This window comes from Desmodus rotundus, chromosome 10, assembly GCF_022682495.2.
Source record: "Desmodus rotundus isolate HL8 chromosome 10, HLdesRot8A.1, whole genome shotgun sequence".
NCBI lineage: Eukaryota > Metazoa > Chordata > Mammalia > Chiroptera > Phyllostomidae > Desmodus > Desmodus rotundus.
In genome coordinates, this window is record NC_071396.1 from 10,310,841 (window position 1) to 10,329,224 (window position 18,384).

General features: G+C 53.9%; 1 protein-coding gene across 1 annotated transcript in view; it reads right to left on the reverse strand.

Moving 5' to 3' along the window:
* Positions 1-260: 260 nt before the first annotated feature.
* SUSD4 (sushi domain containing 4) overlaps positions 261-18,384 on the reverse strand; it is an 87,138-nt gene continuing 69,014 nt past the window's right edge. The window contains exons 6-9 of the mRNA XM_024576128.4: positions 5,690-5,881; positions 4,858-5,002; positions 2,247-2,623; positions 261-1,280 (exon numbers count right to left, since the gene is read on the reverse strand). Coding sequence (XP_024431896.2) covers positions 1,252-1,280; positions 2,247-2,623; positions 4,858-5,002; positions 5,690-5,881 — 743 coding nt within the window. The 3' untranslated portion in view covers positions 261-1,251. The remainder of the gene's footprint in view (positions 1,281-2,246; positions 2,624-4,857; positions 5,003-5,689; positions 5,882-18,384) is intronic.

Consider the following 18,384-nt stretch of genomic DNA (forward strand, 5'->3'; position numbering starts at 1 on the left):
CGCCAGCTCTCACGGCTCTCTCGGCACAGCGATGCTGTGGGCCGGAGTTTTGTTCACACTTATCCGAAACCCAGAGGAGGGAAGGACGCGGCTCCACGGAGCAACATGTATTTGAAAAGACCCTCCAGGACTTGGAGAACTTTTTTTATCCATCATTTTCTTAGAAATAACCCCTAGATGTGGGAGGACAGAGCTGTCCCTGGGCTGGGAGGCCGGCCTGCGGACTTGGCAGGACAACAATAAAAGAAAAAATAAACAAATCTAGCCTCACACTTTATTGGGAGGAGGAAGGTGTTTACAGAAACAATTTCTGTTTGGGGAAATAAAATATGGCTGAGTCTGGAAGTGAGGACAACATCCATAATAGTTCACTGAGGAGGGCTTGTGACTCGGAGAGAAATCGTCACGTGGTACCTCTTTAAAATGCCGCAACAGAACATTACCGTGGCTACTTTCTCCGCCGTGAGACGCAGTGGAACACATTCTGACCGTGTGTGAAGTCACAGGATTTATCCAACACGGTAAATCCAGGTGCTAGACCAAGAACACAGAGACCCAAAGACCGACGCTATTTCACCAGAGGACAGCATGGAGTACACAAGCTCTACTTTTTGAAGAAGTTTCCAGAAAGCAGAGTCTGCCTGAGTCTTTCCTTTCTTGCCGGGACTGCCACATCCTGCTTTTAGTCTTGTGTGAGTACAAGCGTCCAGGTGGGGAAAGATCGCCCACAAGTTGCAGGAGAACCTTCCCTCTGGGAGCCTCCAGGGGGCGCTCTGCTGCGCTTCCTGCAGCTGAGCCCAGACTCCCGCACAGGCTGATCCAGCCTAACTTGGAATCCGGAGACAGTTGGAAGCAGATTTGGGAAGCAGATTTACATAATGTGACATGCTTTCGGAGGAGGCAGGTGGTACTCATGACTTAAGTCAGTGGGACGCAGGATTCGGCGGCATGTGCGTAGAACTGCCTCGGTTTGCCAGCACGAAACACGCCCGACGCGGTCCCCCAGGCCCACACGGGGGTTTCCCCTGGGTCTTGGCAAATGCTCAGGTCTCATTGAGAAGATCTGCCACCACAGTCTGTCCGTGTTTGTCACCCACTGTTGAGTCCGTGATGGACCATGTGAGTCACTGTCCCTGTGGAGACAAATGCAACACGCCCCCCAGGTCCCGCACTCTGTCCTCCTGTGGCCTCACTCCAAGGTACAAGGTCCCCGTTCCCAGAGGGGCGGTCGAGTCCCGGGGACTGGCCTAGCTATGGGTCTTCTTCCATTAGAGGGATCTCTGTGCAAGGAGAGATGGTTATTGTTTAGCACACCGAACGAAAACGCTGCGACCGTCTGTGACTACAAGCTCTATCAGAACATCTGCAAGCCCTGGAATCAGCGAGGAGTAGACAACGTTCAGCTCCCCCTATCAGTTAATAATCAAACACACCGACTCCTCCGTCTAACATCTATTTGCTGGGAAATCTCAGACCCAGCTCATAAACAGGAAGATGGTAGATTTTACCTGTGGCCCCTCATGGTCATACAAGCCAAGAGGTGACCAATTCAGGGGCCAAGAGGCAGCAGGAGCTGCACAAAAGGAGCTCGGCAGGGACCAGGAGACCCCTGTTTCTGCATCATTGCTGCCACTTACTGCCGCGACAAACTGGAATTAGTGTCTCATTTGAAAAGTGGAGCTGGTAGTCCCCGCCCAGGGAAATAGCCTTATTTAGTCTGATGCAATTTTTCCTCCTTTACCATGAGCTACAGTCTGCCTTTCCTGTGACAGGCAGACAAGCATATTCTACTTCTCGCCCGGTGAAAATAACCTCCGTGGACCCGGAACTTCTCTGGAACCGGGCCCTGTTGCACGCGTGTGTGTGGGTCTTCCCTCCTGGCCTGTGTGTGTGTTACTCCCGGGCACCCCTTGCAGAAGTCCTGCCTAATGAAGGCACAAACGAGACGAGCAGCCTGGATCATAAAGATGCTATGAAAACCAAGTGCCGGCCGCTGGAGCCCCTCTGCTCTGGATGGCTCAGTGCCCTTTTGTGCCTCCTGAAATCTCAGTTAATGGGCTCATCACTTGTGAGATGATGATCCCTCCTCCTCCTAATTGGCTTTGCCCATGGCCTCTACACGCAGAGAGCAAGAAGCAATTTCAGCTGAGTGAGAGGGAAACAGATTGATTTGACTCCGTGCTGGCTTGAAGATGCTGGGTGCGGAGGGGTGCGCAGGGTGCTCAGGTCTCAGGGCAAACACTTACCATCTGCGATGTCGATGCCTGGGCTGCTGGACGCCACCTCCCCCGATGTGCAGGCAACTGAGTCAGGGTTGTCAGAAGCAGGGCCCCCTTGGCACATGGGAGATGCATACAGACTCTGGAGCAGCTCAGAGGAGCCCGAGACGCTATCGCAGGTTTCTGACTCTCCCGGGCCTGTGTCCGTGTCCCCTGAGCCGGGGTATGCTGGGGGGCTCTGGTCATCCACGGGTAAGGGGCAGCCCTGGCCCACAGAGGCCAGGTACCCGGGGCCTAAGGCACTCATGCCGCCACTCACAGCCTCGTCGTAGGTCGGGAGCATGACAGGCACGCCATCCACCACCACGAAGTCGGGGTCGCTGCTGGAACTCCGGGGAGGCCCCCTGGGCAAGGAAAGGCAGTGCCAACGTGTCAGAGTGACACGCCAGGCCAGGGCTGAAGCCACCGGTGGCCCCCACTGCAGCCAGGGTCCTCAGGGCCCACGGCGGGCGCCAGAGCCCTGCAGGGATGCAGTGCAAAAGAACCAGCCTCCCCGTCTGGGCCGCCTCTGCCAGGGGGCGCTGCCGCCACAGCCGCTCAGGGGAGCAGGGGTTTCTTCCCCTGTCTTGTGCCCTCTGGCCTGCCCTGTCTGCTCTCTCCTCATGCTTCCTGCCTCCCTCTCTGACCTCTGGGCTTGGCCTTATGAGTGTAGCCTCGTGAGCAGGGGACCATGTGGCCCATTTCGACCGAGCGTCAGCATCCCTCCATGGTGTCCCTGGGGAAGGCTGCTGGTAACAAAATAACACCATTAAGAGTATAGGAAACTTGGGACCCTATATGCCACAGGCAAAGGCTGGCCCCTGTGATTCTTATGCTTTTCTGCTTCCTGTCATGGTATAAAAATCACTAATTTTTAGTCAAGACAGAAAAACAACAGCAGGAAAAAAGAAGAGAGCTCTGAACATCATCTCACCACCTGCTTCAAGATATGTCCTCACTTCCACCTGCAACCCAGAGGCCACCTGAACATAAGCTACTCATGTGCAGCCAACCATGAGGGATCCAGGAGTGGGCCCGTTGTCTGCCGTCTCTGCAGGCAGGCCCTTACTTGGCTCCCGTGCAGCTCCTGGCCCTGTCCCTTTGCATCATATTGTCACAATCTGAGCCCAGTGGAGCTGAGCCCCGGCGGAGCTCAATTGTCAGGGTTTTAAAAAAAGTATCCATGACTAGGCCTGACCGGGTAGCTCACCTGGTTGGAGCCTCGCCCTGTAAACTGAAAGGTTGTGGGTTCCATCCCCTGTCAGGGTGCGCGTGGGAGGCAACCAATTGGTGTTTCTCTCGTACACCAATGCCTCTCTCTCTCTTTCTCTCTCTCTCTCTCTCTCTCTGAACGTATCCTCAGTGAGGATTTAAAAAACCTTAATATTTAGTCAATATAACTTTTCTTCCAAGCAGATGTAGAAAAATAGCTCTCCGGGCCACTTTAATAAACTCCAGTGTGCCATGAGCCACAGAGTGGAGTTTAGCTTTCTCTTTGTGATCCTCAGGCCTTTTTTTAGACGGTATAATTACTCAATGAGAGAGCATGGTCCCTTGGTTCATAAATAGTAATGCTGAGGACCGAGAGGGTGGATGGCATGTTTAAGAGGAAAGAAGGTTCCGGCATGTCAGCAAAGCTTTGCTCCGGCACCAGAACGGCAGCGACATGGGCTGGGCCTGGTGAGGGAGGCAGGTGGCTCCACACCTAGCTCACGGCAGCCTCCTCCTCCACTGGGCAGCGTTCTCTTTCCGGGGGGTGGCAGGCACCACCCTGGGGGTTAGTCTGTCCTTGTGGGCAAAAACGAGTGCCCTTTTCTGATACGTAAGGTCCCCAAAAGGAGAAGATTGACAGGGTTGCAGAATCCAAGGAAGTGATGACTCCTCAGTGACAGGCCTGGCTTGTGTCCTGTGACATTTTGGTGCTCTGAACAGTGATCTGCCGGTAGAGGGCTGGGGGCACTTTTTGTCCCAAAGCATGCTGGTGGCGCCGGGAAGCACTGAGGCCAGACCTGCCCATGAGGGAGTGTGACAGTCTCCTCTTTGTGGACGATGGCTGGGAGGATGAAGACACCAAGCCAAGCCCATCTGTGTGGCCGAGGAGGAGGGGCAGCCCATCCAGCGTCCTTGCCTGAGACTTCTCATAGCCCACTGTTCCTGCACCCCTGCTGGGCCACACACCTTTGGCCGTGTCTCCTGTATAGTCCCTGTCCTCCCCGTGGACTGGATGCTCCAAGGGACATAGCTCCCGGGCCACACGCACACAGGTGGCAATGGATATAGCATCCCTGGGGGACAGGTGCAGCATGCAGCCCTGTCTCTGTGCTTCCCTCCCACACCCAAGATGCCCCTGGAGAACCGTCTGTCCAGGGAACAAGGGAGACACAGGCGCACAGTGGGTGGGGGACGAAAGAGGGAAAGGAGGTCTGTCTCCGGCTTGGTGCTCTGACCCCCAGACACCCCCCAAAACATCCCAGAAAAGTGTTTAGCTCTCCCTGTGTTCTCTATTCGCTGGACTTGTCGAGGGTCCAGCTCGCCCTCTTCTCTCTGCTGCTCTCGGTGGCTGCACTGAGCCCGATCAGCAGCTGTGGGTGGTACTGACCTGGGGGGGAAATGGGCCTTGAACTTGGTCTGGAACATCCTGGCCAGGATGACGAGCAGCAGCACCAGCAGTACACTGGTGGCCGTGAATGCCACGATCTTCCACGTGGTCAGGAGGGTCTCGTGGGTGCTGGGCCACGTTTGCTCTGCCGAGAGGAGGAGGGAGAGAGGGAGAGAGGGGGAGCAAAGGGGCACATGAGGCTCCCAGACTGTGGCAGCTCGAAGGTTCCCACGTGCTGGGAGCCGCCCATCACATGGCTCCCAGGCCGGCATCAGGATCCCACCGCGCTAACACCTGCCCCCAGTGGATCTCTGCCAGGTTGAAGGCAGACCTGCAGGTTCACATTCCAGACTGGGGTGAGAGCCAGGCCTGGGGCTAACTAAAGTGCCTGCTTCTTGGGCTGAGAAGGAAAGAGGGGTCCCTCTTCCCTGGAGAAGTCATGTCCTGTGATGGACCAGGTGATGGGGGCAGGGGAGCTGAGCTAACAGCCTTTGTGAGTGTTCCAGAACAGACTATGGGGTGGGGTGAAGAAAGGCACAGAAGGCCAGAAGGGCCGTACCTCAGTGGGGGTCACATCTGCCAGGTAAGGGGGGCCAAGGTGACCCTTCCAAAATAGAGTCCTATCCTTTTGACACAAGCCACCCTGTGTCTTACACATCACCTCTGTGGCTGCCGAAGGCTCCTCCCCACACTCCCCTCCCCTTGTTCGGGAGCATTCCCGTAGACCTTCTCCGCACCCCTCCTCCGGCTGGTTCACGTGACCGCCTGCAGGCCTCCAGGCACCCCTGTGGGTGCACCCCTGCACCCCCGGCAGGCCGAGGCCCGAGCTCACCTGACTTGATGCAGTAGACCTGGTAGGAGGGAAACCACTCCCCGTACTGGCAGGTGATGTACTTGTAATCGCTGGTGAGGCCGTAGCCCGGGTCGCAGTAGAACTCCACGACGGTGCCGTGGTTGTAGCGATCGCAAGGCCGCGGGTGGCAGATGAAATCGCCATGACTCACCATGGGAGGCAGCGGGCAGACTTGGCCAGTGGGGAAGAATAAGTGTTTCAGAACCACGTGCTCACCCTGCACGAAGCCCTCCCGCACACACTGGGCCAGGAGACCATATCAGTCAGAGTCGTGCCTCCACGTCCATCACCAGGCTAGCCAGTTGTCCCAGACTCAGTCCCTGCTCCCGCCTTCTCACGGGAGCCCGCTACACTCTGAGCTCACGCTGCTATCCCGTGGCCTGAGGGAGTACATGTCAAAGAGAGGTTCGTTTTACACCGCCAAGGGGGTGCCTATGGAATCGGCAGCACTAAGCTCTTCTAGGAAAAGGGCATGGCATTATGTGTCAGACAAGGTAGTAAGTAAAACTAAGGTATTTATGGACAAAACAGTTACTGAAAGGAACAGCCACCCCACACCTGTGCCTGTGGCTGTGGACTGTCCAAATCCCCCGGCAGTGTCCCTGACCGAGACCCTAGAACTTCCAGCTGGTCCTAGTGTAGTTGCTTGACCTCGGAACCCCCTTGGGTTCAGCCGGTGACTCAGACCCAAGCTGTTGCTAGTTCTAAGCGGAATACTGTCATGAAAACCCAGGCAGGGTGGTGTGAACCGAGATTCTTCTGCAATGCTGTTTTTAAACAATGTTCCTTACCACTTAGAAATGATTAGCAACAGTTGTGGGTGTTGAGAGGCTTGGGGCCTGGATGCTGGAGTCCCACGGAGGAGGCTTGGCTGACTCAGCCAGAAAGGGGTCATTGTCACTGTCCCCTCTGCTCCCTGCTTTATGGCAGAGCAGAGAGGTGTGTGGTGCTCATTGAGACAAAGGTGAGTGTTGGGGCAGGGGGTGCATTAACACGATGTGAAAAGAAAAGGCAGCCCTGGCCCAGTAGGCCAGTTGGTTAGAGCATCGTCCCAATATGCCAAGGTTGCAGGTTCGATCCCCGGTCAGGGCACATAAAAGAACCAACCAATGAATGCACAAATAAGTGGAACAACAAATCTCTCTCTCTCCCCCTCCCTCCCTCCCTCCCAAATCAATAAATTTAAAAAGAAAAGAAAATGCGGCAGCTGCCAATCTGAGGTGTGGAAAATAAAGGGCAGGTCTTCCTCCTGCAACAAAAAAGTATAACAATAAAAACAAACCAAGATTCTAGTTCTCTCCCTGGGAAAAACCCCTAAAGGTTTTTCAAGGGGACACTGAAGTTTCACGGCTGGGATCAGCAAGGGCTGTGGACAGTGACCTCCCTGGACAGGCCCCGGCTGACCTCTGACCTAGTGGTCCAGGGCTGGCTGGCCGCTCTGTGCCTGACCCTGCACACGACCCACACTCAGCGTGGCTGCCGCCCTGTGGGAGAGAGGCAGGCATGCCCTTCAGAACTCTGGAAACTGGTCCTGTGTCATCCTTCGAGAAGACACCCCACCGTCTCCCTTTTATGGGGCACCCTGGGGAGTTGGGAGAAATCTGAGTCCTTTCTCAATACTTTCTTGTAGCATCTTGAAGAGCCCAGAGAAGGCCAGGGTTAAGCCTGCGGAGCCCCTCACTGGGGTGCATGGCATTCGGGGCAGGCAGTGGCTCCTTGTGTGGGGCTGCCACTGGACACTGTGTATACTACAGGGGGTATCAACATCCCTAGGTGGCCTAGGAAACACCAGCACCTCCCAAAATGCTCCCAGATGTGTTCAAGGCCCCTAGAACCCCCCACCCCTGGAACCTCTCCTGCCCCTCACCTTCAGCTCTGTCCCGAGGCCCAGCCCTGTCCTCCCAGCAGGCAGGATGCCACGTGGTAGCTGGAGAGGCAGATGCCAGGGACGGGCCACTCTGCCCTCACTGGCTGAATAACCTCAGGCAAGTTACCTCCCCTCGTCACTGGTTCCCTCATCTGCCACACGGAGAGAACAATTCCCGCTGGCTAGAGGGGGCGTGAGGATTTCTGAGCAAAGGGCACCAAGGCAGTGGCTTGTCTATGTCAGGTGCTATTATGGCCAGGTGTTGGGACCTGTGTCCCCCAGCCTTCCAACCACAAGGTGGAGCTGCTGGACAGTGTGGGGAGAAAGCGTCACTCAGGGCCTGTGATTCCTGGCATTCCTATGATCCACCTCTGACCTGGGCCAGGTATCCCCCGCTGATCCCTGCCTCCTGAGTGATGTGCCTCGGGGTAGATTTTCTCCCTGTCCCTTAGCAAGGATGCAGTCCAGTCAGAAGTGTCCCCCTGGCCAGACGCCCCCTCTGGAGCACACTGGCTCTGTGGTCATTCCTGCACGGGGACCTTCCCTGGAGATGGAGGCCACCGGCTCTCAGGAGGACGGGCTACAGGCAGAGGCTCTGGGCCACCCTCTGCCATCTGGCTGGCTGCTTCTGGGGCAGAATGGCACCACCCTCTCCATCGATGGGGCTTCCTTGTGACACAGTTCACCTGTCCCCTCCGCCCTGATGGGAACACATAGCTGTCTCTCCCACCCAACCACCATGCCCACCTCTCAGCCTCTGATCGTTTCCTCTGGGGACTCCCAGCCTCTTTGGTGAGAGTTGTTCACGACACAGGGTCGGGGTAGGGAGTGGGCGTTCCGGGGGGGCCCAGGGTCGGGAAGCAAATGCCACCTTGTGTCTGGAGGGGCACTGGAAGCAGAAACCCACAGTCCCCACACCAGTGTGTGGCTGGAGCACAGCGCCCCTCTGTCCCTCCTCCCACGTAGACTCCCACGCCCACTGTCTGAACCCAGGGAAGGCCAACCAATCCTGGTGCCCAAAGTGGAGCAAAGCTGGAGGAAAGCCAGATGCAGTGCTAAGTGGAAAAACACGGTCCCTCCACGTCTCTTCCCGTTTTGCGTTACCAGCACCGGCGCAGCCACTCGGGCACAGAAAAGGGGGTGGGTTAGACTCGGACAGGCTGCATTTTGGACCCTCTGAGAGGAGAGCCCCTTCCCGCCCCTGCCCGAGTGCCCTGATTATATAGTCTTCCTCTCATAGGGGAAGGGTGAATCCGCCCATGCTGCTGGAGCTGCAGCCCCCCTCTTCTCCTGCCTCGGGCATCGGCCCCCTGGTTCTCCGGCCTTCAGACTCCAAATGAATCACACCCCTGGCTTCCCTGGGTCTCCAGCATACAGACCGCACCTAGTGGGACACCTTGGCCTCCACCATCCTGGAAGCCAGTTCCTATAATGAATATCCTCTTTTACCTCTACCATCACTCTGGTCTCTGCTTATACACTGAGCTCCCAGAACGCCCCCTCTGAGGCTCAGGGACCACCAAGGAAGGCGGGTGTGTGAGGTTGTAAGTTTGGTACAGGGAGTACGATGTGCAGACTCCTCCCTCTTCATTGAACCTGGACCTGGTTGCCCTGGTTGGTTCAAGGTTGAGAAAAGAACAACAAAGGGAGGATTTGTAACCACAGAACCAACTGGAAATGGTCCTGTGCTATTTAACAAGATACTGAGATGCTTTTCCAGGGACAACAGACAAAACTGGAAGTCATACAGCCGAAGCATGTGCAGAGAGAACTTTGACCTCCAGCTGCACCTGGAACCAAAGTCTCGCCCCTCCCTCCACAGAACCAGAGGGCCAGGACACAGCTGGAACTTAACCTTGGAATCCTTTCAGTAGCCAAATGTAGCCAGGAAGATGCGGCATTGATGCACCTTTACCATAAATGGCCAAGCTCCGAAGTCCTTCACTTAAAACTTGCCCCACCAGGGCTTCCGCATCCCTCTTCCCCCAACCCCTCAAAATCCTCAACCTAGTCCAGCGAGCGAGGCGGATGTGAGGCACCCTTAGATCTCTGTCTTCTCTGTGCCTTCTTGATGAATAAACCTTTCTTTACCCCAAAACAAAATCCTCTCTTATGCTCTATCCATCCATCCATCCATCTAATCTTCTGTTGGCTCTGTTTCTCTGGAGAACCCTGACTAATGCAGTTCCCCCACCCGGGTCTCCAACCCCACCTTGAATCTGCAGGTTGCATCCCACAGCTGGAAATTGCAAACTGCTGCAGCCCTGCTGGAGGATCGGGCGCTGCTCCCTGAGAGCACGTGGAAAGAGCAGCTCCCGCCCTCTCCCCTCCCCAAAGTCCCAGCATGGGCAGACGCCAGGGGCACCTTCAACAGGCAGCATGGCAGTCAGAGAGAGTCGGGAGAAGTCACCATGCGCTGTGCGATAGACCAATTTTAAGGCCAAGAGCTGCTCCAGTCGCACATGGTCACAAAGTCTCTGGGCCGTGATGGAGACCGTCGGGGAGCAGAGCAGATGCGCTAACAGTGTCGGGGGTGCGTGTGGAAGGGTCGATCTCCGGTGAGCTGCTGGCAGTGGTGGGGGCGGAGGGGAGCATGGCGCATAAACTGAAATCTGGAGCCGTCCCAGCCCAGCAGCCCCCCACACCAGGCCTGGCACAGCGACAGTGCACCACGAGCCCACGACAACGTAAACAGAGGGGCCGAGAGTAGCTGTTCCCAACATCTTGTAGCAATTTTGACCTTGTCACAACATCCGGGGGTGTTTCTGATTTCTGTTTATTAAAACACAATTTTACTACTGTTGAGTCAAATAATAAAAAAAAATGAGACTTGTATTATGTCTGTCTTGTTTTATTTTTTCTATAAGCCATTTTTATGGAAGATTATACAGTTAATGGACTGTAATGTGTTGGAAGAGAAAACCCAAACCACTGGTTCCTTCTCTGCAGACGGACAAGAAGCACCGACACTTCCATAGCTGCATACACCAATGCCTGATAAAGACCAGGAAGGACCTGGTCCAGGGCCGTGTTGGGAGGAACATCCAGGCCGAGGGAACGACACGCGAGGCGTGCAGAGGCATGCCAGTTGGAGGCACGCAGAGGAGCTGGGGTGGAGGTCATGTGTCGGCAATGCCGTGGGTCTTGGGGCAAGAAGTGGGGATGTCATCATATCAAGAGTGGGCCCGGCCATATTTTTCAAAGACAGTGCTAGCTGCAGTACAGAGAACAGACTGCAGGGATGGAAGTGGCTGCTACCGCAACCAGGTGAGACAGCACGGTGGCTTGGACCAGGACCCTGGCAGCCGCCAACACAATGAGAGGATGATGGGACACGTTTTAGAGTCTTTTGTTTCTACAGTAAGGGCTGTTGGAAGGTGGAATTTGAGATCCGAGCGAAGAATCAAGGGTGGTGCCCAATTCCTGACATTACCACCTGGGTAGATGGCGGTGCCGTTCACCATGTAAGGGGTTTGTTTCGTTGGTCTGTGGGAAGGGCGCGGTCCCTAGTCTGGCTCTGCACAGGTCACATTTGCGCTGCCAGCGAGAGTGACCTGCATGCCAGCCAGGCAGCTGGAGGAAACATCAGGGGTGGGAACAGAACTCCGGAGTCGTGAGCACAGAGGAAGTCACGAGAAGGTGCCCTAACAGTCTCGTGGACATGAGTGAGCAGACTGGCCTTTGACAGGTGCAGGAGGCAGGTGCAGGGACCTGGACACAGGTGTGGGTGGATCTGAAGCCTGAATGGTGGAGAGGTGGCTGAGTCGCTATGTGAAGGCTTCCACTCTCTGAATGAAGGGTGAGGTGAGGTGGGGGAGAAGCTTCGTGTTGAGAATTACCTATCACTTATCACAGCCCTTAACCCATTTATACACTTCGCTATGCGCCGAAGAAGAAAATGAGGTTTAAATATAGTCTATGTGCCTTGTGAACATTCACACAAATTATCCTGGGGAGACAGAAAAATGTAGAACATTGTAACTTATAGCCTCTATTTTTTTTCTTGTTAATCCTTCTGAGCCATGGGCCCGGGCGCTTTGATGGGATCTTTCCATCCTTAGTCTTCCAAAGGTTTGTGCAGCCCCCTGGGTATTCTTCATGCAGGAAATGGCTGCCCCTTAGTCTCCACACCCCAATCTACCCCACGGGGTAGTGCCGGAGGCTGCTGGAGGTTTGCCACAGGCTGGTTCCCCTCTTCTTCCTGGACACAGAGCTGCCCGCATTGCTAGCACCCCTTGTTCCTCTAAGTGCTGGTTAACGCAATGTGAGCAGAAGTGACCAATCCTACTCCCAGGCTTGATCCATGAAACTCCCCCAGCCTGTGGCTCGCTAGAATGGAGACACGTGCCAAGGGGTCCTTAGAAGCCACACCTGGAAGACAGTAGCGCTCTGTTGCCCCTGGACGACCGCATGGAAGCGAGCTGACCCACAGTCACAAACCCCGCTGCACGAAAATAAACTGCTGTTTTATCTGAGCCACGACTCGTCCTTGGGGACCCCCTTCCAGTGGTGGTCTGCACCGTACAGTGTGCAGCAGCTCAGCGCCCACTGGCCGGCTGTGGCTGCAATTATGAGCAGCACCTGCCTCCTGTCCCACTAACGCTGCTGTGAAGAGTGTCTTCATGGCTTTAGCCCAGAGTCCTCAGCCCCAGCTGCACATCAGCATCCCCTGGGGAGCTTTGCCTAACTGGCCTGGAGTGGGTCCTGGGCTTGGGCAGTCTTCTAAGCTCCCCAGGGGATGCTAATGAGTCCTCTGAGTGGAGAGAGCCTCCTCAGGCCACTGCAATAGAGAGCTGGGAAAAGCGAGACTCCACCTGCTGGAATGGATGACCCGCAGCCGTCTGTGAAACCATTGTCAAAACCACCTGGCCATGGTATCCAGTCTGGGCCTTCACCGTCCACCAGACCCTTGCTTTCCAGCCCCTGAACCATCAGCTTTCAATCTGCTGGGAGCCTGTTAGAAATGCAGACTCTCAAGCCACAGCCCAGACCTGCAGAAGCGGAAACTTCCTGTTGGCAAGGGTTCCAGTAGTTCATGCTCACAGGACAGTTTGGGAAGTGCTGGCCCAGCCTGAGACCACTTTGTAGCTGAGCTCAGTGGTGATGTGGAGAAAAGCTCGCTCTTGATGCTGGAACCTGCACCTCAGCTGGCCTGGAAGAGCACGGGGAAGTGGTGGGCAAGCCAGAGAGTCCGCATCGAGTGCGCAAGCATCGTTTCAATGTCAACCCGTGTGTGCTTGGAGCAGTGATCCTAGGAACCAGGAGTATAGAGCCACCCAAACCTCTGCCCTCCAGAGTTCCACTGGCTTCTAATAGTCACAGTGGCTATTGTGCCAGCTGTCCCCAGTGCCATCTAAGTTTGGGTATGATTCCAGGAAGCTGGGTTGAACCCTCTATGCAGAGCCATAGCTGTTTCTGAGGCTACATATGAAACTTTGCTTTTAGCTCAGGGAAAATCAATGACCATTATACAGCACCCTACATTGTCCACTTTGGTTTTGTTGTAACAACACAGAAGGCCAATAAATGTGTCCACCATGGAAGCAAATGATGACAAGCCTGGGGCTTTGCTTGTTCCCAGGCTGGAGGGAGCATGGTGTTTACTTGCTGGGAGGTGGGCTGACAGCTCAAATCCAAGATCAGCTTTACCCAGCGGCCCTGAGGGAGGAGCTGGGATCTGTTTTCCATCTCGGAATCACCACATTAGAGTGTCCCTGAAGGCATACTGCATGCATCCGATGACAACTGTGATATTGCAGTGCGAAGAAAAAAGTACAGCTTCACCTAAGAAATCTGAAGAGCACCTGGTTTTGGAGACAGGATGGCGCCAGGGGGAGGGAGCAGGTGTAAAACCGGGACTGGCTGGGATGGTGTTTTTGCTGCGAGGCAAGGCTGATGCTGGAATCCAAAGCCTACAAGTATCTCTGGGTCCTCATGAGGCCGCTCCTCTTTCTCTGCTGGGAACTGAGAACCAACAGCTTAGTCCAGCTTAGTCTTCCCAATTCAAAGCCTTCATCACTGCAAGGTGATGATAAATCACAAGACACCTGTGTGTCAAAGTGTCCTGACGTCTGTACCTTTTACAAAAGAGAATTCCCCCGCTGCTGGATTTCCTGATGGTAATTGGAGCATCTTAATTTTTTAAAAGGGGAAAAAATCGGGGTCACAGGGTGTCTCCTTGAGATAACGAGACTCGGAGGTTTCTCCAAAGTGAGGTAAAAAGCAGCTGTGTACATTAAAGTGGTTCATTTGTGAGACACGGTGCAGAGGGCAAGGGGAGTGGGTAAAGAAACACAGGGAGCCTGAACCCCAGGTCTTGAACCTAAGAGTTCCTTGGGGACATACCAGCCATTCTTCTCTCTGGGCAATGCTGGCAGAAACCAGATCGGGGAGCCTTATGCTTCGGGGAAGCAGAGCGTCCCTCACTTAACTCAAAGGGCCACAGGGTCCTTGAACATGTCAAGCAGCATGGTAGCGGAAGTTTCCTCTCACGGGCTACTTTAGCCACTGTGGTCCCCACAATTCTTGGCCTCTCAGCCTCCTACAAATTTGCTTTTCTTCCCAATTCAAAAAATAAATACTTTTGAATATGATATTTATGGTATGAAAATACAGGTGGACGTAGGCACAGCTGTTCACCTGTGATCACTGAGGTAAGGGCTGGTTTTAAAACCTGAATTCCAACACAATTGGCTTCTTTTTTTTATAACTCCAGCTGTTTTTCCACCTCCTTCATGCCTGGACCGATTACACCATTTTACATGAGCGGAAGAGATGGCGTCAGAAAACACGTTGGCTTCTCATTGATCAAAGAACAAACTGGCCGGAATGGGAGCCCCGTCCCAGGCTCTTCCACAGGAGCCGCGGTGCCTGAGAAAACAGTGAGCTGTGGGACGTGCCGGCCCTGCTGAGCTCGTTCAGGCAACAGGAATCCAGGGTGACTTAGTGTCGAGCATGTCATTTTGGAAAAATGAACCCCAGAGCAACTAAAAGCCCTCCTCTGGTACAAAATGAGAACATGACTGTGAACACAGGCATATGGGACAAGTCCTGGGGGAAAAAATGAATGACGTGAGACACCAAATGGACACAGAAAGGTGTGAGTGGTTTACCTGCCCACCACTCCACACACCTAAATACTTTGGGGGAAAAAGACAGAGAATGTGGGTGATTGTTTATGAAGAAAAGTGGGGATGGGCTGGAAGCTGGAGAGCAATGACCCCCCAAATTGCCCTGCCAAACACTTCCAAGTAATTCCCCCTGAAAAGGGGCCTGGGGAGTGACTACAGGATTTTATCACCTTTTGTGGTGCACCTGATTGCAAGAGGTTTCATTGCCACGAAATACAAGTGCCCTAACTTCCCAGAGAGGAGAGAAGGAAATGTGTTCTGCCCGGAGCAGGGATGGAGAAGCGGCCCTAGAGTTTCAGGGTGAAAACAGAGACTTTCCCATCTCTGTGCAGGCCATCTCCTTTCGGGCCGTCATGAAGTCCCCTCTTGGCCCAAGCTAGGGGCTCAAACCAAGCACTGGTCACAGCTTTGCAATGCTTAGCTCTGTCCCTTTCAGTGAGCTGCCATTTGTTTATTTACTTTTTCTTTTATTGATTCTAGACAGAGGGGAAGGGAGGGAGAAAGAGAGGGAGAGAAACATCCAGGTGAGAGGGAAACATCCATCAGTTGCCTCTTGCATGTGCCCTGACTGGGCACTGGACCTGCTCCCCAGGTGTGTGCCCTGACCAGGAATTGAACCCATGAGCTTTCAGCTTGCAGAACAAGGCCCAACCCACTGAGCCACGCTGGCCAGGGCAAGTGACCTAGCATTTAAATATCACAAAATAAAGACTCCCACTTGCGTGTCTGTGAGTTTTTCACTATGAGGTGAGACAAGGCAAAGCGAGGACCTATTGGTGAGAACCATGAACCCAATGGAAGAAAGTTCTCCGCGGCTGGGGAGGGTGTGCGCCCCGGCAGAAGCTTGTGGACCAGTGGCTCTCTCTGCAAAACAGCTGCAATATTCCTACTGATGCAAGCTGCCAAAGGGCTCCCACGGCAAGGGGGTTTTCAGTCGTTAGATTTACTAATGAGTCAACCCCTCCCTGTGCCTCGCCTCCAAGAGACATTTCCGTGAAGACATGGCTGGTGGCACTTGGGACCAAATTCACTGTGTCCCCAACCAGGGACAGCCCAGGGACGGAGGGCTGGGGAGCAGCGGAGCTGGAGCCTAGGGGATCCCATCTCTGAATGTGAGTGTGTGGTGGGGGAGGGGCTACTTGAGTCCTCTGTTGGTGTTGTCTTCATTTCTTGATTTGGTGGGAGGAACCATTCCAGAGTTCTGCCACCTTTGCTCCCTTTGGTGGGAAGAAGAATCATCTCTCTTCTTCCTTCAATGTCAATATAAACCTCAGCACTTGAATGAGGTAAAAAAGAAATTACTTCTAGGAGTCCAGGAGAGCTGGAGGGTTCATGGTCACGTGTTTCCGATGATGCTGAAAGGAAGGGGAGCTACTCAGAGGTCCTGCCGAGGGGCTAAGGCTAGTGACCAGGGGACACAGAGAGAGGAAGGTAGGGGAGTGCAGGACTATCTGTCAGGCCAGGACTCATACAACCCAAGACAAAAAGAGGCTGAAAAGAAATAGCAGGGAAGCCCGAAAACTTGGTTCTACTTGAAAAATAGGAAGAAGGTCTCTTGGTTTTCTTAGCACGGGAAGATCAATGTTTCTAGACTCAATATAGAGAAAAAAAATAATGAAGCTCCTTGATGCCATGGCACAGTCTACTCTCAAGTACAAGAGCAATGTGTGACCGAGAAGAGGAAGAAGCTACAGTGGCAATTACTTATTGTAAAAAAGACAGAGAGAGAGAGAATTAAGCACAGTGACCCTGGAGACAGGCTGGTATGACACGCAGGCAGTTACTTCTCCGTAATCACTCTGCTGTGATGTATGAACAGTACACGGAAAGGGGATTACAGTAATTTACTATTGCGTGTGAACAATACATTAACAAGACTGCTTGCTATTTTGCATTGCCCTCTAATAAAAAAAAACGGAAACAGCTAGGGTCATAGGCAAGGTGGTTCTAATACACACCGTGTCAGGCAGAGGACCTTCCCAGAAATGAATGTTTACAGGAAGCACACTGGCAGAGGACGCTACGCGCCACCGTCCGAGCCAAGATGGTAGGACGCATTTTCTGCTCACAGAATGACCTCCACGTTGTTCAAGAGAGAGCTTCCCCTAACATATGATGGGGGGAGTACCTAGGATTTCTTCGTTTCCAGGCCCAAGGAACACACATTTGTCTGCAAAGGGAATGGGAGAGTCTTCGTTTTTGAGAGTTAGATACAAAAAAAAAGAAAAATCCCATAAGACTTTGGTGTAAACTGGCTCCTTATTAGGGTTCCAAATTGGCTGTCTACTCGCTTACTTGAAGGCTGGGAGTCTGAGGCGATGAGGGAATTTTTTCTGTGATGCTGCAAATCATTTCATTTCTCTGGTCTCTAGTTTCTAGGGAGGCGGAACTAGATGAATGATTTTCGTCCTTTACAATGGCGAGCTCTTTCTTCAGAAGCTCCTGAAGTGGGAACAGAGTGGCAAAGCAGAGCCCCTGGGGGGTGGGGCAGCCTGAACGGAACTACCTTGGGCCTCTTTGCTTCCTAGGGAACTCCTTGGGCCTCCGGGCCCAGAGGGCAGGAGTCCCCACCCACCTGGCCAAGTGTGACCTCGTGTAGACCTCTCACGTTAGGTAGAGAAGAAAGAAGAGGGAAGGGTACAGGCTCAGGCAGGCAGATAAAGCAGAAATGCTCCCTGCTTCTTCCCAGCAATAGAGGCCCCACTGCCACACTGGGTAACGAAGAGAGAAAGACACATTCATTTCTCTTTTCTACGTTTTCTGCCGATTTAATTTCCTATTGAATCCAGCTGCCGACAGGATCACAGGCGGGTCTACAGGGAACCTGCCAGCCCAGGAGAGGCTAATGAGACCGTGACCCTGGCCAGTTGTTCCGTTCTGCAGGGTGGGAGGCCTGGGCGGTGTGGGGGACTAGCTGGCCACTGCTATTGTCACTTCAGGGGAGGGGAGCAGGACTTGAATTCCTAAGAGCAACAGCCCCTCTGGCTGACACCTCTGGCTGACACCAGGGCCCTACCTGGACAGGTGGGAGGGAGGGAGGGAAGGAAGGAAGACAGGAAAATTCCCGCAGTGTCTGCCAGTACAAACAGTGCGGCTTGTGTCCTTTTCCCTCCTCCCAAACCTCTGACGTGATAAACACCCAGGGATGTGGACCATTAAGAAGTCGCCCATGGGTAGCTGGGCAGATGAGTCAGAAGGAAGAGACATGTCCCCGAGGGGCTGTCATTGCTCTTAAAGTCTTAAATCTGAGGAGGCCCCGATTTCTGTGCCGCCCTCTTTCCTGTTCCCCACAAAGGATTTGCTCGGAAGCCCCCAGGTTCCTCTGCGGGAAGGCAGGGCTCCCGAAGGGAGAAATCCCGGCATTGCATCTTGTACCTAACTTGGGAACAAAGCCCACTGCTACGGCGGTCTGGGAGCTGAGAAGCCTCCACGTCCAAACTGGCTTTGAGTTTTGATCCCAAATTAGAACCTTTCAAGTCATTTCACATTTGGCCAAACAGGGCTTTGCAGCTTCCTATTTTTCTCCTTTTCTTATATAAAGGCACAGGCCTAAAGGGACTGCTGGGCACTGGTAGGTTCTTAGGAAATCACACTGCTGCATTTCCTGGAATTGAATCTGAAACTGATTAGACTTCCATCTCCTGCGCTGTGAGCTCTGAAATGAATGGGAAGGGGAG